Here is a 24,987-nt window from a genome sequence, read left to right as displayed (position 1 = left end):
TACTGTCATCCTGTGTGGTCTTCAAATACATTTTGTTTGTTTTACTTCTGTCTATGCAAGGACTTGCTTCTGTCCTGGTTTTGCATTCGTTTTGTAGTTGGCATCCAGTCCTGGCATGGTGCTTTCCTTGCCAAACGTATATTTGTTGTCCTGATTATAGGTTTTGCTAATTATGTATCTTTTCTCCCCCATCAACAAATTATCATGGGATATCAGTTTTTCATCTGTCATTTTTCCTTGATAAACCATATGCTGCATATCTGTCCTTAGGCTATGATAAATACAAACTATTATAAATCAATTTAAAACTTTTTGGTGAACTAAATCCCATTCTCTTCACTATTTCTTTTGGCCAGAATGGTCTCTTCATGACATTTCCTAATGATTTGTGATGAGATGTGTGATACTCCATGCACTACCTTCTGGGGTGTGCAGTCTTCATTTTCTACAAGAGCTCAGCTTTTTATGTCTGGAAAGGCTCTCTTAGCAGAAACTTTGTATGGTGCTACTCCTGGGCATCTGTTGCAAGCCTCTCCCTGTAACTTTAGTTGCTTTAATACGTTTACTGCACATTAGCCCTAATGCCTTACTTTTTTATGTGTTCAGATCAGGTCTGCCCTTTTCACACTTTGGTTATCTCTATCAGTCACTTAGTTCATTCATACACTTTGGCCTTGACCTTTCTTTAATTGCCCTCAGTTTTTCAGGGTCCAATTGAACTCCCTCAGAGCTCAGCAGATGCCCCTCATAGTTGTTTATAGATTTCTTCTGCTTCGGTTACTTTCTGTGCATCCTAAAATATTGTCCTCAATGCTTTTTAGGAGTTTCTGGATTGCTGGATTCGTGGCAGTTGATTGTCTTTCTCATGCAATCTCCTGCTGCTGCTGTAAACTTCAACTTCAGGCCTGGAATTCTTCACTTCTCCCATTGTCATTTTCTTGTGCATTTGTAGAACATAATATATACACTCTCATAAGCTTCCTCTCCTAGCCATGCCCTGCATCTAATCTGGTGGAATAAGCAGAAGTCCGAGTGAGAGTATTCAGTACTCTGATGGCATTCATCTGTCCCAGTCTCTCCAGGAGATCCTGCCAATGCAACTCTCAAGTCTTCCATTCTGCAAATTTTACTTTTTACTCCATATTTCATCTGCATGACTCTTATTATATTCTATATAATTTTCTGAGGCCATTCTTAAGAGTAAAAACAAGTTGTGGTGCATGATACTTTTTATTTCGTTAAGATTGTTTCTGTCTCGAGACTGTTCTGGAGAGGAGGCTCTCTATGGCTCTCCTTCAGATAGAATGAGAACTGCTTAACTGCAGGTCTCTCCAGGTATACTTTTAAAAGAGAAATATTTAAGTTTATCCTTTGAAACAGAGTGACGAGGAAATGATGTATAGTTGCAGAAAAGGTACTAAAAACTGTAAAGATTTGTTAAAATAATAAATTAGATATTAAAAAAATAATAAATTGACAAATGATGGTTGACAGTTGAGAAAGCGAATTAAATAGTTCACAGTGTATATAATCCAATGTATTTCACAATGGGCAATATTAAAAGCCAACATTTAATAAGCAACATACATGACAGTTCTTTAAATCTTAATGAGTGCCAACTGAGAAACAATGCTGCTTTGTTTCTTCAGAGATTTGTATGTGTTCACTTCACTTTTCCAAATGGGTCACATTAAATTACTATTAGTGAATTACAAATGCCCCAGCAATGTTTTTATTCTTAGACAAAGATTACATCGATTGGTTTCCAGTATTATAACTACTGCATAAAAAAATTACTCTTGCTTGCATTGCCATTTCTGTTAGAATCACACTTACTAGTCATCTTCTAAGTTCTTTACCCACCTATAATCTTCCTGACTTACTATTAGGTCCACTTGTGTTACTATTGTGTTCCAAAGAGACTGAAAATTGCCATAAAGCAGCAGCTAAGAAATCTTTAAGGCGAAGGAATTTCTGGACTGGTACTGAGTCGGCAAATTTGGTTCTGTAAAGCCCTCTTTTATCTTCATCCCTGGAAATGGGAAAAATAATTTTGGTTGTGACTGACATCTCTTGAAACTACTTAATTAAAAAAAACACTAATTTTCATTTGAAAAACAAAAATTTCTAGTCCTTTAGTACCGAAAAAGAAATTTAGAAGGCAAGCAAAAACAACCAGTACATACTGGTACGTATGTACCATTACACACATAATACATAATTTCATTATTTTTAATATGTAATTTCACTATTTTAAGGAAATTGCTGTTTGATTAATAGTGTCCTTTCAGAATCTTATTCGTAACATATTTTATTTTTAGCCTTAGAAAATACTCATTTCCAGTCATTTTTTTATTACTTTTAGGAACATTATTCATTGGCCTGACGTTTTTAACAGCTGGGTTTCATCACATTAACATAATGTGTCAGATTTTATAACTGCCACAATTTGAGGCAGAAATAAATAAAGCATATTAGTTCCTTTATTATAAATTGTACATTACAGACAGATGCACCTATTAGCATATGGATCATTTGCAGAAGCTGTATTGGGCACAACAGCATAGGTCAGGACTAGTTAGCCAGTGTAAGCGTCCTTAAGTTGTGCACCTTCCAAGTGTAGGTGTGCCTCATCTTACCTCATGATAGTTGCAACATAAAAGTGCCATGAAAAATGTTCACATTTTTTACTTTTGCCATTTGGAAGTTTGCAGAGCCTGCGGCCAGCACGCACTGCTGAGCCCTCGCCTTCCCCACGCCTGTTCCTATGGAAACTGCTGCAGCCAGAAGAGGCAGGACGAGGAAGGTTTCCAATAAACATTTAAATTTGGCTTTTTCGTCATGCTGATTTAGGGTTCCCCCAGAAGGCAGGAAATGCAGTGAATAGAAAACTGCAGACCTCCTCTGGGAAAGGCAGCAGTGCTTACAGACCAGCTAGGTCAACAGACACCTTTCTCTTAACACCAGATTTTTCACTTTCCTAGGGAAACATAGAAACAATGGAGAATTTTTTATTTTTTAATTATTTTTAGAGTAACACTAAAATAAAAATCTTGCTAGTACTACAAACGCAGTTGTTTGTGTTTTTTTTTAGGTTGCTGATAGCATCTGATCCCCAGGAGCACAATGTACTAGACAATACGAAGTCATCATATTGTGACCACGGCGTGTTGTTCATGTGCCACTGCCTTCAAGCTTGCAGAAATTGTAACTGGCCTGTTGAACAAATGCAGTGCTTTATTGAAAGCAGGCAATGGTCTTCTACGCTTACATTTTCAGACCCCTACAAAACTGTCCAACAGTGAGTGCTGTTATTCTGAACATGGCTCTTCGAAATGGCTGGGTTTTCTTCTTTCCTTTATAAAGGCTTTTTCTTCAGTTAGGCTGTGGGCCTCCGGTCTTAAAACTGCTCCAGCTTCTATGCTGTCACTGACATGCTAACACGCGCTGCTTACAGCCCTGGGATTGATGCAGAGCGCCCTTCTGAAATTGCTTTATGTCACACCTAACACGTGGTGCTACAATCTCCTTCGGCGACTCGTGTTTCAGTCCCTGCCTTTTTTCTGGTGCCCAGACTCCTCCCCTTAAACCTGAAAAAATACTTAAAGCAAGCACCTGTGCCACCTGGGTGCATATCCCTTCCTCACTTGCAAGACGGGCTTTGCCATCTATCTCCTAATACGTAAAAGTTCTGGGTCTTGCTTCTTGTTACACAGCACTGACAAGTGGATCAACCCTTGGGCTGTCGTTTCCTGGCACTTGCGTCCTTTGTGATTATTCAGGTATTTTGCAACTAAAGTAAGCTGGATGGTGATGGAATAAACCTGTATGAGCGGCAAGTGTGAAAGGTTCTCAATGACTGGTAATGTATCTTTAAATAGTTTAAGGACTTTGACAAAATGTGCTTCTTTCTCATGCCTGAAATTTTTGTGTCATCTTTGGAATCAGTTTGAGAAGAGATTTTTCTTAATTTTCCATCAAGTTAAAAGGTTTCCAAAATGTTTGAGTGTGTGTCTTTTTGTGGAAAAAGTGACTGTGTGACTGGGAGTAATGGTGCTGACACTAAATGAACCTACCCAAGGAATTATGTCTTCTGCAGTGCTGGTGCCACCATCCCTCACTAATTTCAAATCTCACAGGCTTTTGCCTATTGACTTTTGATCCAAGTTTGTTCATCTTGCTTTTCTTGCAGTTCGTTTGATGTGATTCTTAACAGATGCTGACACACTTCCCAGTTTAAACATACATGAAATTTAAGAAAACTTCAGCCACAGCAACACCACAGTAGATTTTCTTCTCTGTTGGTTGCATTAAAATGGGTATGAATTGCTACCTGTTCTGATCCAGTTGCATTTCTCACACTTTTTGTGCAGGCAAAAAGGACTGCGTGTAGATACATAGGTGTATTTGTGATTAATCTGCCCTTGCATATGCTGAACTATGTCCACAGGGAAAAACAATATCTGCAAGGATTTTCAGCGTCTTGGAAATGTGGTTTTTTTTTTCTGCTTAATTTTATCTAGTAAATACTATTTTTTCAGTCTTTTTCACAGGAACATGTGATTTTATTTTAATTGTTGCAGGTTTTTTATTATTCTGTTTCTCTATTGCTTCTAAGTAATTTATTTTTACTAGGTTTTTGTGTTGTTCATGGTGTTTTTTTGAAGAACACGGCCTGGTACATGGTAAGTAGTAGGATGTCACCTCAGTGCTCACGTCAGCAAATCTAATCAGCAATAAAGAAGGGGAAAGGAAAGGAAAATAAAACAGGGAAGAAAAAGAATGGTTGAGAATCACTTTTCTGATAGTGAAGACAGTATCTGGTGCTAATGACGATGCAGTTGGCATATTTGATGCTATTTTTCTTCTCAGTATGAGAAGTAGTTACAAGCCTTGCTTCAGCTGTCACTTCTGTCTGTCAGTGAACAAAAGCACTAAAGCTGCTGTGATAAAACTGAACGTGGTTCTGGCACCTACACCATCTCAAAAAGGATACAACAAAATCAGACACCAGGGAAGGGTAACGATCATGGTCATGAGTATGGAAGCACTGCCATACAAAGAAAACCAAAGTAAACCAGGCCTTTTCGTTCAGGAAAAAGAACTGACAAAAGAACTGGTGGAGGGAACGTGACAGAAGATCTCAAAAATACTTAGCAGCAAATGCTGAGAGATGCACCATTCACTTTCTTTACTACTCTGAGGGCACCAAATTCAGTTGTAGGAGTCACCTTCAGTACAGAAAAGGAGCTCTTTCTTCATGCAGAGGATAGTAGATCATTGCAAGAGGATGCTGTGGATGTTAACCATATTTAAGGGGAAAGTGGATAAATGCATGGAAGAGAAATTCATAGGTGTTTCCCGTATATGAAGAAACTGCATCCAGCTATTCCCTGGACATCCATTTTTATTGCTGTTGTAGATAGAATACTGAACCAGGTGGTCTTTGTTTTTTACATCTTCTGTTTGGGGTATGCTCTAAAAGCCCATGTTTTTAAAGGGTCACCTTGAAAATCCATATTGATATCTTTTGCTGCTTGTCCTTTGTCGTCAGTGACTCAAATAGAAGAAAATATTGCAAAAGATGTTGCCCAATGCTATTCCATCACCATTTATAAAAGCAGAACCTGTTGCAACTGTTCCACAGTTGCATGAAGATTATCTCGTATCTGTCTGGCTATTGTCATAGCACAAGCAGTTTTAATGTCAGAAAATATTAGCCCATTGTTTTAAATCTTACTTCATTCATTTTAATTTTCCTGTACCTGAAGAGTCTTGTTCTAGAGTAATGTGATGTTTTCTTGTTTCGTTTGTTGTTGTAGGGTTTTTGTTTGTTTGTTTGTTTGTTTTTCCCCTAGGAATGGATAAATTGGTTTTCCGTCCATACAAAAGGCCAAATGCTCTCTATCGGCTGATTTGCTTTCCTTGGGCTGGAGGTAACTGTTCTTTCTTTGCTCGATGGGGCGAAGTCTTCAGCAGCACAATTGAAGGTTGGTCCTTTGTGTAGTTAAAGAATTTAAGGAAGCTGGGCTCTTTGAAATGCACAGCTGCAGAATATAATGCTCTTGACAGCTGTGCAGTCATTCTCCAGTGGATATTATATTCAGAAAGGAAGTCTACCAGGATTCCGCATTTCCATTAGGATGCTGGGTGTACCACTTTGGATCAAATTATATTTGATTAAGTTAAAAAGTGACATCCTCAGAGATAAATTTCACAGGACTTAAGTATGCTTCAGCAGTTTCCAGCCTTGGAAACTGCTGGTTTGATTCAAGAAAGGGCAATGCAATAAAAATATGCTACTGCATATTCCAAAGGCATCAGCAGTGCCTTAGATCCTTATATAAGAACAGTGAAGACATAAGAATTGTTTTTTTAATGTTGAGAGGCTGCACAGAATGAAATTCAGTTTATCAGGAGCTTTTGTGTGGATGGAAATACTTCTAACAAAGTTACTAAGAAGATAGCCTAGGAATGACTGCAGATCCAGATGAATAACGTCAGGGAGCAGCACACTCTTTCAGATGCTTTAATTGTGCTGAAATTAAGTATAAAAGACATGAACATTTCTGTACTACTGTCTGTGGTATTATGTGGTGGCTTATTCTGTCTCTTGTAAAATACTTCATGTTTCACCTATTACTTCCATGCTAGTTTGGCAGTGTGTTCAATGTCAAGGAAATTTCAGAAAATCAACATTTTTACTGATCTACTGGTTACTTATTTTCTCTAAACAGTGAGAGGAAAAACTCCTGATTTTGAAAGGGGTGTAAAAAGATAAGGTACGCCCTTTTGTGTAGCTATTAAATCCCATCAGTTTATACGATTCTGCGTTTTACTGTGTGCAGCACTGAAGAGCCTTCAAAGGGGAAAATGGGAACTGTATGATCCTAATACAGTTTGTTAACATTCTGATGTTGCCCTTGAAATGATATTTTTTACACAACCCTCAGAGTTGCTTTTATTGAAATTGTTCTTGTTATTAATAGTCACAGCAATAAAATTGTTTTGAAACCTCAGCTGAGATCACGACCTTGTTATCATTTTAAGTGGATTTCTGACTCAAAGCATTTATAAATTTGATCAGTGGGAGAGGCAACATTTGTGAGTTAAGGAAGGAATAGAGACCTGATCTGTCTTTAATCACAGGATTAAAATATAGCAGTAACAATAGCAAATACATTGTATCAACTGTAAAAAGGATTAATTTAAATAATCTGTATACTCTGCAGAATAGATTAGAAAATTTAGTAAAAATGATTTTACTGTTTTTTTTCTTGAAATGACTGTAATTCTTTTCCCTCCCTTCCTCCATCTCTTCTGTAGTGTCCATTATAAGGCTTCCTGGAAGAGAATGTCGTGCTAAGGAGCCTTTTGCAAAAGACATGACAGAAGTAATTAATGAAATAACAAGTGTTTTGTTAAAAGAGCTGCAAGAAAAACCCTTTGCATTTTTTGGTCACAGGTAAAGATGTATACATTTTAGATACCCTGGTGAAAGAACTTTATACTCTAGGAGTAGATAGTTACTTGTCTTTGTTTGCAAAAACCCTAGGCAGATACACTTCTGCAAAGGTCTTTTGCCAAGCCATGCTAAAACATGCTGCTAATCTCAAAGACTCTGGTTATTTATATTTTAATTACTTCAGGCACAATGTCTGTTAAAAATGGCAGTGCTGTGATTTATTTATTTTTACACTGATAAATTGTAATTGTTTACTGGTAATATCTGTCAGTGCTTACTCTGAAGTGAGCACATAGGGTGAACAAATGCATAGATTTTGAAGATCACTTAGTCCCAAGTATTCAAAATAACTGTCCTTACTGGAATTCAGGAAACTACTAGAATAAATGGGGGCAAAAAGGTCTAATTTGTAAAACTAGTCTGTATTGGAAGGTACTTTGTGTGAGTTAGCTAAATCACTGTACGTCATATTTACAGAACTATAAAATTCACTATAGTTACAGTTTCAATAAATGTTCAAGGTAGCCAGTTAGCACTAAAATTCAAATTATGTTCACGCTTTCCAGTTTTTACTTAATTTTTATTATTTTGTTTTAATTTCTCTTTTTGCTGCAGTTTTGGATCTTATGTTAGTTATGCACTTGCAGTACACTTGAAAGAGGAGTATGGACTAGAGCCGGTCCATCTTTTTTTCTCAGGGGCATATGGCCCAAATGTAAGTTACAAATTCATTAAGCAAAAAAAAAAAAAAGTGTATTAGATGGCATGAGTAAAACACTTGTGGTGTCCTTTTTACAGTAGTGTATGCCAAGTGGCTTTAACACAAAGCAAACTTCAGACTGCATGCAGAAGAACGTTCTGTTCTCTTGCAGGACGTTCATTCTGAGGTGGCTGGAGAATTTCACATTGCAGAGTATTTACTGTGGCTATCCTTAGCCTAGGGAGAACAGTCTCCTTGAGCTAATGCTATTTTTTCTGAATGCTCTATTATTTACTCTGGTCTTTGGCTTAAAAAAGCAATGAAAACAAAACATAAAGTGACACTCCCTGCTCTATAACGTGTGAAATAACTGTCTTAGTCTAGTGTTTTATAAATCTCCTGCACCAGCCCTCAGTACATTTGACCAGGTATTTCTTTCCCTCCTCATTCTTTGTTGCCTTTGTAATCTGTTCTCAGTTCCCTCCGCTTCTGAGTTTCCAGTGATTCTGTTAGTCTTTCTCAGTAAAACAAATGAGCTGGCTTTTTCCTAGCCCTCTTGTCCTCAGTCATCATTTGCTCTTTCCATTCTTCTGTTCATGGTGTTTCTTATCAATGCCGTTCATTGAGTTAGTACTTCATGGAAGACATGATTCCTGAAAACTTCCATAATCTGTGTGTCTCTCCAGTCCTACATTAGCTGGCAAGGTGTCTACTGCAAGGTTTGTCTTTCTATTATGTTTTATTACTTTTCTTTCAATAGTGAGATTCAAACTTTGGACAAAAAACACATTAAATGTTATGTGTCTGGAAGTCTCAAAACATAGTATTTGTCTCAGTTATAAGCAGTTAGAAACCAGTCTACTAACCCTATCCTATCCCTGCAAATGTTAAGCTAATCAGCCAATGTGTATTGGCAATATGGAATCTTCATACTTTTTTACTAAAGCAATTATTAGTGAAAATACTATTTAATGTGGTGTATATTAGGGTGTATTATTTAATATGGTGTATATTATATATGTCACCCAATCTATTTTGTCTGACAGAGTGAATATTTTTCTGTGTTGAGCAAACTCCATGAAATAGAAGATACTCGCATTCTCGGATATTTTGACATGTTAGGAGGAGTTCCTCCTGAGTTTCTGCAAAATGAACAAATCAGCAGACATTTGCTATTTACTTTAAAACAAGACCAGAAAATTCTTGGGACGTATCCGTAAGTTTTATAATTTTGTATTACATTAATATTTTAAAGCTTTACTTATGTCTGGTCATTTCAGGTTTTCTTTTTTCTTTCTCTGCAATTTGTTCTAGATTTTGTTATATATATATGTAAAAAAAAAAAAAAAAAACAGTAAACATGGTTTCCTCCTTTATGTGCTTTTCTATTTATATTTTAGTGTTTATACCACAGATGAAAACACTGCTTACAGTAGTGGACACTACTGTTATTACAGTAGTGCATATGTCACTGTAGAATTGCAATTCTACTTAGGATCCAAAATTAGTAGCCACTACAAGGAAGAGTCTCACACCTTTTATTGTTTTCTGAGAGTAGTAAGGTCAGCTAATCATGTTTCTAGATCATGTTTTGGATCCTGATCAGCCTCCTGATCCAAGGGCCCCTAACCTATCTGGAAGCAAAGAATCCCTTTGTTCTAGGAATCAAGAGGGTGACCAGCTTCTTCTGTCCCACTTACTGTCTCCTGGATCTTATACAACAGTTTATGTAGCTGAGTGGTTAAGGTTTCTCATCCCGGCAAAGAGAAGGACCCATTTTGGCCCTTGGAACCTGACATTGATAAGGGCCTGAAACATCAGCACTTGGACATAAGCAGACAACATAATTGTTTGTTATCAGTGAGAATTTTTAATGCAGGTTGAACTTCTTTTTTTTCCTAACTGCTGGTTCATGTTTTCTTTAAAACTTGAGACATAAGTGCAGTAAGGTAAGGAGATAAGAATCTTACAGATACAGAAAGTCCTTTTCCTGATGTTCTGCGCAATTTAATCTATAATATTTCTGTTATGTTTTTGAGTAGAAATAAAAAGCTTTTTTATACGTGGAGGCAAAATCCAAACATAGGTATCCTATGGAAAATTTTATAACTTTTTTGTGTTCACAGTCTTCACGATATAAGAAGGAAATACTTCTCTTGTGATGTTACCTGCTTTAACGGGTCTGATGAAGCAAATCAAGATTCAGAAGGTACTTTGCTTAAATGGTTTTCCTCTTATACTTAGGCATTTTCCTGATGTAACAAATCATTTAATGAATGGAGTTCTTCTGAATCTTTTATCACCTTCTTAAATTAAACAAATATACAGAAATGCGGAGAAAAACAGTTAATATGTGATTTAAAATAATTAAATAATAAATTTGAAATATTTATGTAAAATGACCACAATAGTTTACATTTCTTTTATATTTTAAATCTTTTTCAGCCTGGCTTGCTGCAACCAGTGGAGATACTGCCATTTACAATCTTCCTGGAAATCACTTTTATCTAGTGGAGCCTTCTAATGAAACTTTCTTGATAAAACACATAACCAAATGTATAGAAAATTCTGACATATGAAGGTGTAAGATAGCTCCACAGAACTTAACGATTAAGTCATTCTTTCTGTTAAATTGCATTCAGTTATGCCTAAAAGTAACTCTGATCCTCCAGAACATTTTTATTGTAATAATTTAAAAGAAGTTGTTCTGTTATGAAAATAAACATTGTCTTCATGTCTTAAAAGTAAAAACTTTTCATCTTGTCTTTCTTTTCATCTCACACATGCACAAACACTTCACTGTATTCAATAACATCATTTGCAAAAAAGACAGCTGTTATTTTACTTTTAGAGCTTCTCTGTATGCTACTGTAAAAATGCTAAGCATAATTTAACATTGACAAAAATCCACAATTCTTAAAGAAATATTTATTTAATAGGTTCAAATTTATTTAGAATAAGATGTAGTCCAAAAATACAGTATGTGTGTAAACACCCTTTACCGTGCAATGGTTCACACTTAAAAGATTTTACTGTCAGCCTACACAACAAACAGTTATTTTTCTCAGCAGAGTTAGTTCATTAGCTACTGAAGAGTTAGTTAGTAGTGGGAATTACTCTGAGTATTCTAAATCCCATATTTTTCTACCATTGCTTTTGCTTTAGAAATATAAGCATTCATGGCATCCTCCTTTGATATACCTGCAAAGGAAAGTAGGAGTCATTATTGGCTTGTATTTGCAGTTCTATTTAAGTGATTATGTGAAGTAAATTTAATTGCTTTAACACCTTTTTTCATGTTCCATGCCTCCCATTTGGCTTTGCCTTTCAAATCTAGCATTCCTGGGCATTCTGCCAAAATAAATGCATACCTTTATTGATTATCATGCAGGTTTATATAACATTTGCTTGATTTCAATGTATGGGTGTAAATTTGCTGTTATATATAGTAACAGGAATACCAATATTAATATCTCCAACAGTAGCCTGTTTGTAGAATCCATACAGTTCCTTCAGTTCTTCATCAGTTGGTCTTGTTTTTAATTTTTTTATATCTTCTGCAGCCCCATCAAAGTCAGCCTGATGCAAGAAAAATAAAGTGTTAGTTTGCCTCTCAAGAGGTGTGCTTGAAACATTAATTTTAACGTGCACAGTAGTTCATTAAATAGGCTCTATTACTCACATGGTTTTAGTGGTAAGTCTACGTATTTTCCCCACAAAAGAAGCTTAATAAAACTGTAAATTATTAGAAAGGGAACTTGGCCTACTTATTCAATAGGATTAGCATAGCTAAAATAAGTAAACCTATTTTTTCCAACAGTTTTCTGTCTAAACACTTGGAACCGTTACAGACTGTCTAGCGTCAGAATAGTCACAGATTGTAGTGGGTTTACATGGCAAGGTTTTAGTACTGGAGAGCTGCAGGGGTGGCTTCCCTCAGTACGTTTGCAAACAACACCAAGCTGGGGGGAAGTGTCGATCTGCCGGAGGGCAGGAAGGCCCTGCAGAGGGACCTGGACAGGAGGGGTCAATGGGTGGAGGCCAATGGGATGAGGTTCAACATGGCTACAGGCTGGGTCCTGCATTTTGGCCACAACAACCCCACGCAGTGCTACAGACTTGGGGAAGAGTGGCTGGAAAGCTGTGCAGAGGAAAAGGATCTGGGGGTGCTGGTTGATGCTCGCCTGGACATGAGCCAGCAGTGTGCCCAGGTGGCCAAGAAGGCCAACGGCATCCTGGCTTGTACCAGGAACAGTGCAGCCAGCAGGACCAGGGAGGTGATCGTCCCCCTGTACTCAGCTCTGGTGAGGCCACACCTCGAGTGCTGTGTTCACCTTTGTGCCCCTCACTACAAGAAGGACATCGAGGCCCTGGAGCGTGCCCAGAGAAGGGCTACGAAGCTGGTGAAGGGCCTGGAGCACAAGTCCTGTGAGGAGCAGCTGAAGGAACTGGACCCCACGTGGAGCAGGGGCAGAGAGTGACTGTGAAGGAGCAGCAGAGATGAAGCGTCAGGGACTGACCGCAGCCCCCATTCCCCGTTCCCCTGCACTGCTGGGGGGGAGGAGGTAGAAGAGGGTGAATGGGAGAGTAAGGTGTTTTCGTGTTTTTAGTTTCTCACTGCTCTAGCTTGTTAGTAATAGGCAATAAATTTCTCTAATCTCCCTACTCTGAGTCTGTTTTGCCCATCACGATAATTGTTGAGCGCTCTCCCTGTCCTTATCTCAACCCTCGAGCCCTTTTCATCATATTTTTGCCCTTTCCCTTTGAGGAGGGGGAGTAAGAGACCGGTTGTGGTGGAGCTTGGCTGCCCACCCGAGTAAAACCACCACATAGATTCATGTAAGTAATGTGTGCAACGAAAGTAGTGTGTGTCTTTCACATTCGTGGTGGGGGCATGAAAACAGTCACCGAACTTTACAGCGCAGCAGTAATCTCCAAATCCTTTTGGCCTCATGGCATTGTGTTGACTCTAATGAAGGAGCTCCCCTGTGGAGCCTGTACCTTTGAGAGGCACTGCACACTTCGCCCTTCATTTCCACCTCTCTGATGAAAGTGCAGTAGCTAACCAGCTGTCAGCACATCCATACCTCATGGAGACTGGAGCAGTGCTACTGCCAGGACAGCCTTCCACACCCAGCTCTCAAACACTGTAGAGCACAGAGTGAAGCATAAATTTAAGGCTGAAATACTCCTTTCATCTTCTTGTGTCTCATGCTCACATCAACCCAAGGCTATAGCTGCTATTCTATCTATAACCTAAGTCTCAAATTAGACTTTAGCATAGAGTCTGTAGTCTGTTTCATGCCCAGGATATGTCAGATGGCAAGATTTTTGCACAGCAACTACTGAACTGCCAGTTTACTGCCACTACTATAGTGCAGTAAACAGCTACGTAGTAGTCATGTGTACTATAGTGTAAGAAAGGTGCTATACGCTGCTTTCAGTAACTATTGTAGCTTCTGAGTTGGATATGCATTTGCAGAAGCACAGTATATCACTCAGAATGCGCTATTACATATACATTTAATGTGTATAAAAGCAGCCTACAGTACGTGTAAAAAATTGGCTCTGTATCCAACAATTGTTTCAAGGTGATTCTGAAGTTTTGTTTAAATACCCAAGACCCTGGTGGTATCTCAGCTGACTGTACCATGCTTCTTTAGACTACTTTTTCTTTCTTCTAGTTAGAGGAGAGGTTTTTTTGGTTGTGTTCTAAATAAGAAAACCGATCCTGTATTTGTCTTCTTAATCGATGCTGTTTTGCTTGGCAAATGACTGTGCTGGGTGGAGCAGGTGAAGGAAATAAAGTAAGCATGAGACCTGTGCTCATTATAGCATTCTTTATGTTAACGGAGTGAAAGTACAAGACAAGTATTTCTGTTTTAAAATAACTAAAGAAAGAAAAGAATTTAATTAGTGACTGATGCTCAAGCATACTTCCTCAAAGAAAGGCCTCTTCATGGAGTCACAAACTATACATTCATCGATTTAATGGCACATCGCTGGTGGCTGGCTGCTTTAAGGCACCAGTAGCAGGTGAAAGAGGTTAAGAACAGGTAGCTGGGGGCACTGATCACAGTGATCTTACACAGAAACCTGGCCACTATCCTATCGTTATTGTTATTATGGAAATTCAGTTTGTCTAGTGAGTAAAGTTCCCGGCCACAATGTTTGGAGAAATTTCTAATTTTTGTAAAACTATCAATTGCTATTTGAAATCAAAAAGGAGAAAGCAGAAGTCTTTTAAGAACAACACTCTTGTGAATTTAGATTTTGAGGCCTGCTTACATCTACAGTTTGCCAATGTGTTTTCTTCCCTCCTTTGGCATAGAGTTCTTAGCGAGTCAAGGTCTTAAATTTAAAAGAAAAGCAAGAACTCCTTGGCGAAGAAGGTTTTTATGTTTGGAAGGCAATCCTCTGTTAGAACACAGCTGCTTTTTTCTCACCTACCCAGCTAGAGACTATAGTGTCACCACTGGTGGCTGTGTCATCATTTTTATGAACAGAACTTATATTGCTTCTTGAAGAATTCTTCTTATTGAAGATTAGAGATGAGAGATTATCTATGTGGTACTTAGAACAAGACTGTCTTGAGCAATCTGTAAACTATATGAAATATATAAACAAGAAAAGGAGGACTAAGGAGAATATCCATCCTTTATTGGATGTGGGGGTAAGCACGGTGACAAGAGATGAAGAACAGGTTGAGGTACTCAATGCCACCTTTGCCTCAGTCTGTAGTAGCAAGACTAGTTCTCTCTGGATACCCTGCCCTGAGCTGGTAGATAGGGATGGGGAGCAGAATGAAGCCCTCATAAACCAAGAGGAAATGATTAGTGACTTGCCACACCACTTAGAGGTACACAAGTCTATGGGGCCAGATAGGATCCAGCCAAGGGTAATGAAGGAGCTGGTGGAAGTGCGCACCAAGCCACTTTCCATCTTTTATCAGCAGTCCTGGCTATCAGGGAGGTCCCAGTCAACTGGTGGCTAGCAAACATGACACCCACCTACAAGAAGGGCTGGAAGGCAGAACCGGGGAACTACAGGCCTGTCAGTCTGACCTTGGTGCCGGGGAAGCTCACGGAGCAGCTTGAGTGCCATCACGTAGCACCTACAGGATAACCTGGTGATCAGTCCCAACCAGCACGGTTCCACAAAAGCCAGGTTCTGCTTGACGAATCTGATCTCCTTCTATGACAAGGTGACCCACTCATTGGATGAGGGAAAGGCTGCAAATGTTGTCTTCCTCGACTTCAGTGAGGCTTTTGACACAGTTTCCCACAGCGTTCTTCTGGAGAGACTGATTGCTCAGGGTTTGGATGGGCATACACTTCGCTGGGTGAAAATCTGGCTGGGTGGCCGGGCCCAAAAAATTGTGGTGAATGGAGTGAAATCCAGTTGGAGGCCGGTCACTAGTGATCACCAGGCTGCCCAGGGAAGTACGTGAGTCACTGTCCCTGGAGGTATTCAAAATGGTATGCAACGTGGTGCTTGGGGACATGGTTCAGAGGTGTACTTGGCAGTGCTAGGTTAATGGTTGGAACATTTTAATCTTAGAGGTCTTTTCCAACATAAATGATTCTATGACTGTATGAAAAACAAAACAAAACGAAAAACAAGCCAACAGCTTGCTTGCCATTAGAAATAAGTAATAGCTGGGGACAGAGTTTTGCAAGCTCACTCTCAGAAGTGGTAATGTTGACTTCCTTGTCAAATATTGCTTCAGTGATCAATTTCCTAAGAACAGACAGGAAGATATATTGTTCTTACACGTCCTTTAATGTAATAACATTAAGTTCTGTCCATTAAGTTGGACTAATGGACTAAACTCACAAAGCCAAAGCTTCCACAGTTTGTTTCCTCCTTTGAATGACTGCATGCAACAAGGTCAGGTGAAGAACAACTTTTCTACAACTTGTCAGTTTAGGAAGAAAGTGAAAAGGCAAAAAAGTCTGCTCAAAATCAGCAAGGCAAATGCAAAAATCCAGCAGGAAACACTATCAGGCCTGGTGCTTTATAGCATCATCCTGACCACCGTATGGTAGCAAGGAGCCTTGACTCTCATCGATAAAAGACAGTAACAATTATCTCAGTCCCAGTTGTATTGGGACTTCCATATGTCAGAACAACAGCTACAGACGTGAACAAGGCATAAAAGGTGAGTACAGGCAGATGACAGCAGCTGCATGTGGGAGAAACTAGTCAAGACACAAAAGAAGCTCCATTTGTACACACACAGATTTGTGTGTAGAAACTCTTGTAACTCTTGACTAGGGCTGTTGGGCTTGACTAGTCATACTTTAATGATACAGACCGTAACCTTCTGAAGCCTGACAAAGTAGATATCCCATTGGTGGTACTTTACAACTAGGCTACCTGGTATATGTAAACATATCTTGGCAAGTCTATGGAGGGTCTAGTCTAAAAGTAGCAACGTAGTGATTTAAATAGCATAATAAGGAAAACGTTTCCCCAAAAGCACGTCAAGCATCATTAAAGCATCTAGTTGTTACCAACTAATTAAAACTACGGATTTTGTCTGTTCTTTCCCTGCTCATCTTTTATTTATTAATGGGAGAGACCCCGACCACAGGAAAGAAACTTAGGAGGAGAGGACAATTTATAGCAAACACTTCTCGGGAGTGTATGAGGGTTAAGAGGTATACAGGAGCATGCAGGAAGCCCTACGCCTTCACAGTACGTAGTGACCTTTTAATAAACGTATTTAACACTGAGAGTTTTCTTCTAACCTGTATATGGTGCCAGTCCGTAGTTTGAAACTGTCTCCTCACTGCCAGACAACATTTTGAAATTGCCTTAAAGTAATAAGCTATTGCTTATTATGCTATGGAGCAAGAGTTGTTATCTTCTGGCAGGTCTGAACAACAAATATTTCTGTCAATTTAGCTAAAGAAAATAATTTCAGTTTGACTTAATGTTTTAAATTAGCAACAGTGGCATTAATATGGGTGTAGATTCAGTCCTTATCAGTAAGAACTTCAGATATGTATGCTCATGAATGAACGGATGGCTTTGCTGTCTTCATGGTGGTGAAATATCGCAATGTATAGGTCACGAGAAACAGTTTCAGTAGTTGACACAAGTTAATTTCTGTTCTTCTAAAACCCCTTTATATTGCTGACATTAAAAGGAAATATATATAAAAACATTTTATGAATGTAATTGAATAAGAATGAAAAATCTTTCTATCCTAGGTCAAATCATTAAATGATAAATTTTTAACATCTTTTGTCAGCCAGCCAAGTTTTAACTACATAAACAATGGAACAATCTGATCCTTAAGGAATTCTTGGTGTAAAATCTTTGTAACCATGTCTGTACTGCCACGGTTGCAATAGATGTGGCTACAGACCAGTATTTTAGATTATTTACTTTCCCTTTTAAATACTGGATCTGGTGAACAGCAGTTAAGTAAAGAGCAGCACAAAGAAACTCCCACACCGTAAGCTTTGACACTGGAATTTCATTGCACTTGAGAAAGCTGCAATGGTACTTGCCCTAGGATAAGTTGTTAGGTCAACAGGAAAATTCTCTATCTACTACATCTACTTGTTCTTGATGCCATAGAAGAAAAATCCATACAAACAAGAACATACTACTCTCAAATTTCATTAGAGAAATCGATTCTTTCTCCAGAAATGGCAGCTTTGATAGTTTCCAGCTTCAGTGCAAACCAAAACCATTCTGAGTCATCCATCATTCAAACATTTGCTTATCCTAGAGTTTCAAAAGAAACAGATCTTTGGCCATAAAAGAAAAGAAGGAAACATTGCTTTAGTTGTTAATCATAGTCCATAGTTCACATGTGCTTTTTGTAAGCAATATAATAAAGACCTCCCTCTGAGGAATTCCTAATATTTGTAATATTAATACTTTCTTTCTTGCAAACTTTATTTTTCTTTGTTTGCGATATTTTTTTTTCTTGTTCTCCTTTTGTAGTGTCACTGCACTGGTATTTCCTACAGCCACCAGAAATGCTTTAGCAAGTTCTGACGTTAAGCCCATTCTTAATTTTTCACCAAAGAAAAATGGGTCTGTAGTCTAACTGTGGAGAAACACGCATCTGCATATGACTGACAGAAATACTTTCAATAGGCATGTATTATGGAGATATGCTCGGCAAGGGAAAATAAAATCTTTACTGCAACCTATGTATTACTGAATTAAGGAAGAAACTGGAATTGTGCATCTTTGGCACACCTAGAAACAAAGCATTTCACTCACATTGTTGGTATAGATGCATAAAAGGGACCTACGTTTACTTAGGAAAACATACTTGATGACCCACCACCTTTAAGATTGCTTTTCTAGATAAAAGTTTATTAAACATGAGGGAATGGCACAAAGCTGTGCCAGGGGAGGTTCAGACTAGATAAAAGGAAAAATTTCTTCACCATGCGGATGGTCAAACATTGGAAGAGACTTCCTAGGAAAATCATTGATGCCCTGTGCCTGTCAGCATTCAAGAGACATTTGGACAGTGCCCACACGTATACACTTTGACTTTTTGCCCTGAAGTGGTTGGGCGGTTGGACTCGATGATCTTTTTAGTCTCTTCCAACTGAACTATTCTGTTCCATTCTGTACTAAAACTAGTGTTTCATTCTTCATCCCAACACCAGTAGATGCGATGTACTTTACTACATGTATCAGTGACTCTCACACCATCACAGACATCTCCTCATATTATCCATATACATACAAACAAAAGCAGCATTCACACTCTGTTAGCACTGAGATGAAGAAGTGGTATCAATATTAAAACACAACTGAGCTGCCGTAATTAACTGAAGACGAAATAAGTTTTATCTGCATCTTCATACTGTGGCCACTACTGAGCTCGAGCCCCTGTCAGGATGGAGATACAGGGACTACTCAATCAGTGGAAACCTTCCAAATGCCTTGAATCATTTTCTGATCTGAACTTCACAAGAATGAACTAGAAGCATACTAGACTTGTACAGACAAAAGATAACTGAAAAAATAATTTGAGAAAGGCAGCCACTAAGTTAATAAGCTTATCTTTATATACTTTTATTCTATCTGGATATATAGTAAACATCACAAGCCACTGTTTCAAAAATATGCAGATGCATACCTTAAGCAGCAAGAAATGCACAGAAATGAAATTTAAATGTTTAATGTTTTTTTCTTCATCTCCCTCAATCCAATCATTGTGCACAGACTCACAGACTTTTGCTTAGGATTTGCTTGCTTATACAACATGCTTAGGAACAGCCTATAATTTCCTTTAATCGTGCGATGATAAAATTCCCCTTTAACTCCTCAAATTAAAAAGAGAAGTGCATATATATTTATATATATATATGCAGACATAAACATACACACATGCATTAAAGATAAATGCATGACTTATTTGACTACTATCACAGACTTCCTTTGTGCAAAGAAAAAATTAATTTATTTTCAGCAGAATATTTTAGCAGATTGCAAAACTTGGAGATCTCTTTAAATATAGTTATTTTATAGGGTGAATTCAAGGCAGAAGAAAACAAACTACAATTTCAATGATCACTAAACAAAGGTGGTGTTATGTTTGGGATTTGGCAGCTCTTACCCATTTAAGCAGGATTCTACTTCTTAGCTGTAAAGCAACACAATGAAGCCTCTGTGCCATTCCACATAACTGCAGCTCAGGAGAAAATTGCTGAGCTACTGACAATACACTCCCTGCATCTAGGTCAGAGCATTGTGTTGCTCACTCTTTGCAACACACACACACACACAAACCAAGATGAGACGGACATTATAATGAGAGCAGGATAAAAAGGGCTTGCAAATCTTAAAGTGAAAGGGATAACAGAAAGCCTAATAAGAAATTACAGCCTAATCCATCAGAGCATGGGCAAGACAAGGAAAGTATTCACACTTCACTACAATGGTACAATGATAAAAACCAGCAATGAAAATAATTTCCTCAGGAACTATTTAAATGTAGCCACAGAGAAAGCAGAAGGAAGAAGCTTTCCTACCAAAATGTATCTCAAAACGTACCGCTCCAAAGATGTACACACCCAAAAAAATGCATACTCTCTTAAACGTTATTCATGTTTCCCAAATGCACATAAACCACTGATTCAGTGTTAGAAGTTTCCCTTTTTCTTCTATAGCTCTAAGTAAGTAGCTAGCTTCTAAAAATTAAATACATACCTACCTCTCAGTGCGCAACCCAGTCCCAGCAAACTCAGATGTGCACACAAAGAAAACAATTCACACACACTAAGAGTATTTGTGTCTCCTACCTCCGCAAAATTACATGAGCCAGGAACAGTTCAAAATAAGCTGCCTGTGTCTCAACCTCCAGTTGCAAAAAGCAATGCACTATTTAACCTTCAGAAGCTTACGTGCTGCAAGGTAACCTTGATTTTGCAGTAGCAATCCTTATGGTAAAGAAACACGTCTGTCTCTGACAAGGCATTGCACGGACGGACGGCGCATTCCTCTTGCTCCTCTTCTGTCTGGCTGCAACGCAGAATTGCTTACCTGGAGAGTCATGATGCTGTGGGGATGCCCAGGGACCAGCCTCGCTCCTTCTCCTGCGGGGACACGGAGCTTCTGCCTCCCAGCTCTGCAGAAGCGCCCCGCAGGGCGGCGGGGGCCGCACGTGATGGGGCCGGGCACCGAGTGGCCTCCTCTGGGGGCCGTGCCGGGTGAGCTGGCCTGCCATCAGGGCTGGTGAAGGGATATCGGCTTGATTTGCTGCGTGCTGAGCCCACCGGGTGCCCACGCTCGTCTCCTTGGGAAGGCTGAGCTCGCTTCCGTACCCCGGAGGGTTAGGCCGCCAGGCCGAGAGCAGAGATGCAGCAGGGTTTCCAAGGCGTTTGTTTGAAAAAGGGATTTCCTCGGCATGAATGAATGCGAGCCTGATCTGAATCGCCACCAGCCCCGTCACCGTGTCACCGTTAGCGTCCTCTCCTCCACAGCCCTACCTGGTGATGGGCCCTGTGGGGACCTTGTGCCCACCACAATGGGGCTGCATCCTGCAGAAAGCCCCAAAGGCATGAGGGGCACCCCTGGGAGCACCTCCAGAGCACTGGGTTTTCTTTGTTCTGCTAAATACAGAAGGAACAACAAACATTAAATGAACTAGCCTACAATTGTACCTATTAAAGGAAAAAATCTGGCCCCACTTACCTATGATATCAATTTGCTAATTCTTTACGTTCATGCCTCTGTACATTTGTATTCATCATTCCTCAGGTGTGGTTTTAATCACAACACCATACACTTCAGCTTTTTTAATCCATCAGCTTCCATAAGCTCACGTAAAAGGGGTGCTTCCTCTCAAATAAAGCCTGGGATAAATTAAACCGAGGCTTGCAGAGAAAACAAAACTACTAAATCTCAGTAAGAGGAGATAGAATCACAAGGAAAACAACTCCCTGATCTCCATCCTCCACCACGGCAAGGCACAGAGGCTGCCATTTAGTGAGGGGAGCGCCATCCCTGCAGCGCTGCGTGCTGGGACACACATGGGGACAGAAGGAGCTTCTGGGACACCAGTTAATGGTTCGTGGCACCGTGGAGAGCCTTCAACTTTGTTTTTACGCCTCATCACCTCACCAGTGTTAGAATATGGTACATGCACCCAACACTTCACGTACTAGAAGCGGTGAGAGATATGGTGAAGTCACTACGAAATTCTCACTAATTCGCCGCGATTTCATCACCTCGCATATGACACAGCCTATCTATTGCTACCCACTAAAAACACGCCGCAAGAAACGTACAGCGGCGCTAACACCACCAAACGCCAGCTCCAAGCACTAAGAAGCCCGCGGAGGGCAGCACTGCGGCACCGCCCCGTGGCGCCGCCTCTCGCTGCCGGTCCCACCGCCCACCACGGGGCGGGACGAGGTGGGCCCGGAGCCGCCGCCGTGCTGGGGCCGAACGGTGCCGGGAGGTGCGGGCTGGGACCGGGACCGAGAGCGGACCGGGGCCTTGTGGTGGTGGGGCTCGGGCACGGCTCCGGGGCTGAGGGGAGGGCGGCCCCGCTCTCGGCCCCCTCGCGTTGCGTCCCGGCAGGCCCGCGCGGTAACCCGCGTTTGTTCCCCTGCTTTTCTTTTCACCACAGGAGCTGCAGGAAGGCTTTCGCTGAGCGATCGGGGAGCGGCTGTGTGGAAACGTGTTCTTTTTTTTTTCTGCCGGAGGTAGGTGGAGGAAGGCCTCGCTTTGCCCGTCCCCGCTGCAGGAAGCGAGGGGCCCTGAACCTGGCACCGCGTGGAAGGTGCTGGCTTTCCCTTTTTCTCTTGTCGCTTTAATTACTGTCCCTACGTACTCGTTATCCTCGGTAGCGTCCGTTTTGAAAAGAAAAATGCAGTCTTGCAACAGAAAAATGCAGTCTTTCAGCTGTGAAATCTGCCATGTTTTTTCCCTCCCATACACAAGTGTAGTGCTGCTTTTACTTGATATCCACTGTAGGCCATCAGAGTCATCACTGAAAGTCCTTAAAAGCAATAATACCGATTTTTATTTTTTACTTCACCGTTATAAGAGTTTCCGCTTCCCTCTGCCACATATACAAAACGTGTAAGATCCCTTAGTTGTTTAAGCTTACTAGCAGTACATAGAGAATTGATGTGACTGATGAGATGGTATTTTGTAAATACCTAAAGGTCGTCACTCAAGCAACATATTTCTACTTGGGTAAGGAGGATACCTAAGGACACAGTCATGTCTTGTTTCTCCTGAGTTCTCTTACTGTGTAAGTTGGGCTGTACAACAATAAAGGCCTACTAGTTTGGCAAGGAGATGATGGAACAGTAACCCAAGCACGAGTTTGGGGACTTAAGGAGTTAACAGGGCCTGTAATCAGACCTGCTGTCATGTCTTCACTCTTCATCTGGACTAGGTAGAACAACTATCCTTTCTTTGCCCCAGTTTGATTTTTCACACCCCTGAAGGCACGGTCTAGGTGACATAAGAGTGAAAGACCCCTTCTGAACTTCCTGGAGGCCTGCAGAGGAATGCCTCCCTTTACTCAAAGCATAATTAAAAGACTGCAGCCTTCTATCATACCTCCTAAATGCAGACAGATGTAAGATTAAAGAATAAAAAGGCAAATTAAAGTTTAAAAAATGCTAAATTAACTCAAGAATTTGGAGCTTGTTTCATGTTGTGATTCTACAGATTTTTTTCACATCATAATAGCTCTAAAATGCAGCTGTGCAACAGGAAACGTGATCCTTTAATTTATGGTTGTTTTTATTCTGTGGAACCTCTAGCTGCTTTCATTCAGGTTCAGCTTCAGAAGGGTTTCTTGTCACTGGTGTTGCCTTGCTGTAGAGCCTGCTCTTTAAAGAGAAAAAAGGAGTAACTTGTGCCTTGTGGAAGATTTGTTAAGGATTAGCACTGAGCTAGTGTGAAGAAGGTGACAGTTGCCAATACCATTTTGAGATGTGATGTTTCTCATCTGCATTCCCAAGAGAAGCCTCTGGTAATGAAGTCCCCAGCAAACAGCACGATATTTAAACTACTGTTTACCTTTTTCTTCCCTTCACAGCTAGGGTGGCAAAATACAAAAGAACCCCAGGATGCCTGTAATTCCGCAAGGGACAGCATCGCTTCGTAAAGCAAAGAAAACCACTGTAAAAACGTGTCTAGATAACCCCTTTGATATTCAGTGGAAAACCATAGATGGAGATAGCATGCATTTTATATTACAGACTTTAGAAGAAAGGATTAAACAGATTGGACTTAAAAAGGTAGAGGCTCCAAGGAAGAAAAAGCGTTCCAGTACAAAAAAACAAATGGAAAGAAAGTGTGATGCAAAGTGTGATGCTAGCAACGACCTCCCTACAGAAGAGGAAACAGAAGGCAATCGACCAGCACCAGGATGGACTGACATAACTATCAGAAGACAACTTGCGATTGGAGTTAATGAAGTTACAAAAGCATTGGAAAAAAATGAACTACTACTTCTGCTGGTTTGCAAATCTGCAAAGCCTGCCATGATCACATCGCATCTTATCCAGCTGAGCGCAAGTCAAGACACACCGGCAGGCCAGGTTCCCCGACTCAGTGAAACAATAGCACCACTTCTTGGCTTAACATCCGTTTTAGCACTAGGCTTTAAAAGGCAGTCTGATAAATTTACTGATGTAATAGAAGCAATAATTCCAAAGATACCAGCTTTGGAAGTGCCATGGTTTCAGTATAGAACTGAAGGATCCGCAGCAAATGCAGATTCTTCAGAAATTCATGAACCTGAGCAGCTTGCGGAGACAGTGGAGGATGAGCAAACAAGCCAGAAGCGGAAGCGTACAGAAAGCAATCAGCTCGATCTTTCAAATGTGATTTTACAGCCTTTGAAAATCAAGAAAGTTGTTCCAAATCCAAATAAGATGAAGAAACCACCTCGCAAAAAGAAAAAAGCCTTTTCAGCATAAATGACTTCAGTTCAGTTCTTCCAATTAAAGCGATTCGGCAAACTCATCTGTGTTACATTCACATGAGGTTCTCTCCGCTTTAATAAATAATATTGTTCAAACTTACAAGTCTCTATCTGGGCATAAATATTTAATTTGCAGTTGGAGATCACAGAGTTAAATTGGTAATGGATGTCCTGAAGTAATAAGCACAGCTTTGGAATTAATGTAAAGCATTAAGCAAGCTTTGTATTTTTGTACAGATGAACATGCCTCAGATAAAACTGATTCAAATTAAGTGTAATTACTCAAAAAAAAAAATTGATACCAAAATTGAAAGTTTATTTAAACAAAGGTCCATGCCAGTATAACTCTTAAAGCTGGTTCAATGCTTGTTTCAAGTAAATAGC

At 39.9% G+C, this 24,987-nt stretch overlaps 3 protein-coding genes and 1 long non-coding RNA gene across 7 annotated transcripts; 2 read left to right on the top strand and 2 right to left on the bottom strand.

Moving 5' to 3' along the window:
• Window positions 1-1,215: 1,215 nt before the first annotated feature.
• Window positions 1,216-10,586, bottom strand: LOC121064972. The gene is made up of 3 exons (XR_005816841.1): window positions 10,334-10,586; window positions 1,864-2,032; window positions 1,216-1,424 (listed from the first exon to the last, which is right to left on the bottom strand). It is a non-coding gene; the product is annotated as an uncharacterized LOC121064972 (long non-coding RNA).
• Window positions 1,297-11,121, top strand: OLAH (oleoyl-ACP hydrolase). Of its 2 annotated transcripts, none has more exons than XM_040547298.1 (7): window positions 1,297-3,782; window positions 5,859-5,990; window positions 7,327-7,465; window positions 8,081-8,180; window positions 9,212-9,381; window positions 10,292-10,374; window positions 10,611-11,121. In XM_040547298.1, exons 2-7 carry the CDS (start codon window positions 5,861-5,863, stop codon window positions 10,742-10,744), a joined length of 756 nt encoding a protein of 251 aa, XP_040403232.1. In that variant the 5' UTR covers window positions 1,297-3,782; window positions 5,859-5,860; the 3' UTR covers window positions 10,745-11,121. The 2 variants fall into 2 exon arrangements, with proteins under 2 accessions (XP_040403232.1, XP_040403234.1); XM_040547300.1 differs by having other exon boundaries at window positions 5,823-5,990.
• On the bottom strand, window positions 11,045-20,842 carry ACBD7 (acyl-CoA binding domain containing 7). The gene is made up of 4 exons (XM_040547301.1): window positions 20,694-20,842; window positions 11,627-11,744; window positions 11,454-11,516; window positions 11,045-11,366 (listed from the first exon to the last, which is right to left on the bottom strand). Exons 1-4 carry the CDS (start codon window positions 20,703-20,705, stop codon window positions 11,293-11,295), a joined length of 267 nt encoding a protein of 88 aa, XP_040403235.1. The 5' UTR covers window positions 20,706-20,842; the 3' UTR covers window positions 11,045-11,292.
• A 1,128-nt stretch (window positions 20,843-21,970) lies between these two features.
• RPP38 (ribonuclease P/MRP subunit p38) lies at window positions 21,971-24,700 on the top strand. Of its 3 annotated transcripts, none has more exons than XM_040547296.1 (3): window positions 21,971-22,113; window positions 22,285-22,360; window positions 23,713-24,700. In XM_040547296.1, exon 3 carries the CDS (start codon window positions 23,744-23,746, stop codon window positions 24,596-24,598), a length of 855 nt encoding a protein of 284 aa, XP_040403230.1. In that variant the 5' UTR covers window positions 21,971-22,113; window positions 22,285-22,360; window positions 23,713-23,743; the 3' UTR covers window positions 24,599-24,700. The 3 variants fall into 3 exon arrangements, with proteins under 3 accessions (XP_040403230.1, XP_040403231.1, XP_040403229.1); XM_040547297.1 differs by having other exon boundaries at window positions 21,971-22,159; XM_040547295.1 differs by lacking the exon at window positions 21,971-22,113 and having other exon boundaries at window positions 22,145-22,360.
• The last annotated feature ends 287 nt before the right edge of the window (window positions 24,701-24,987 follow it).

The sequence above is a fragment of the Cygnus olor genome, chromosome 2 (assembly GCF_009769625.2).
Source record: "Cygnus olor isolate bCygOlo1 chromosome 2, bCygOlo1.pri.v2, whole genome shotgun sequence".
NCBI lineage: Eukaryota > Metazoa > Chordata > Aves > Anseriformes > Anatidae > Cygnus > Cygnus olor.
The sequence above is the reverse complement of the archived record's forward strand: the minus strand, read 5'-3'. Positions and strand labels throughout refer to the sequence as shown.

Coding starts and splice junctions, on each gene's coding strand:
- OLAH (XM_040547298.1), top strand. CDS start 5,861: ATGGATAAATTGGTTTTCCGTCCATACAAAAGGCCAAATGCTCTCTAT. Junction 8,181..9,211: donor CAGGGGCATATGGCCCAAAT/GTAAGTTACAAA, acceptor TTTGTCTGACAG/AGTGAATATTTTTCTGTGTT. Junction 9,382..10,291: donor AAAATTCTTGGGACGTATCC/GTAAGTTTTATA, acceptor TTGTGTTCACAG/TCTTCACGATATAAGAAGGA.
- ACBD7 (XM_040547301.1), bottom strand. Junction 11,517..11,626: donor TGTTGGAGATATTAATATTG/GTATTCCTGTTA, acceptor TTATTTTGGCAG/AATGCCCAGGAATGCTAGAT. Junction 11,367..11,453: donor GGCATGGAACATGAAAAAAG/GTGTTAAAGCAA, acceptor TTTCCTTTGCAG/GTATATCAAAGGAGGATGCC.
- RPP38 (XM_040547296.1), top strand. CDS start 23,744: ATGCCTGTAATTCCGCAAGGGACAGCATCGCTTCGTAAAGCAAAGAAA.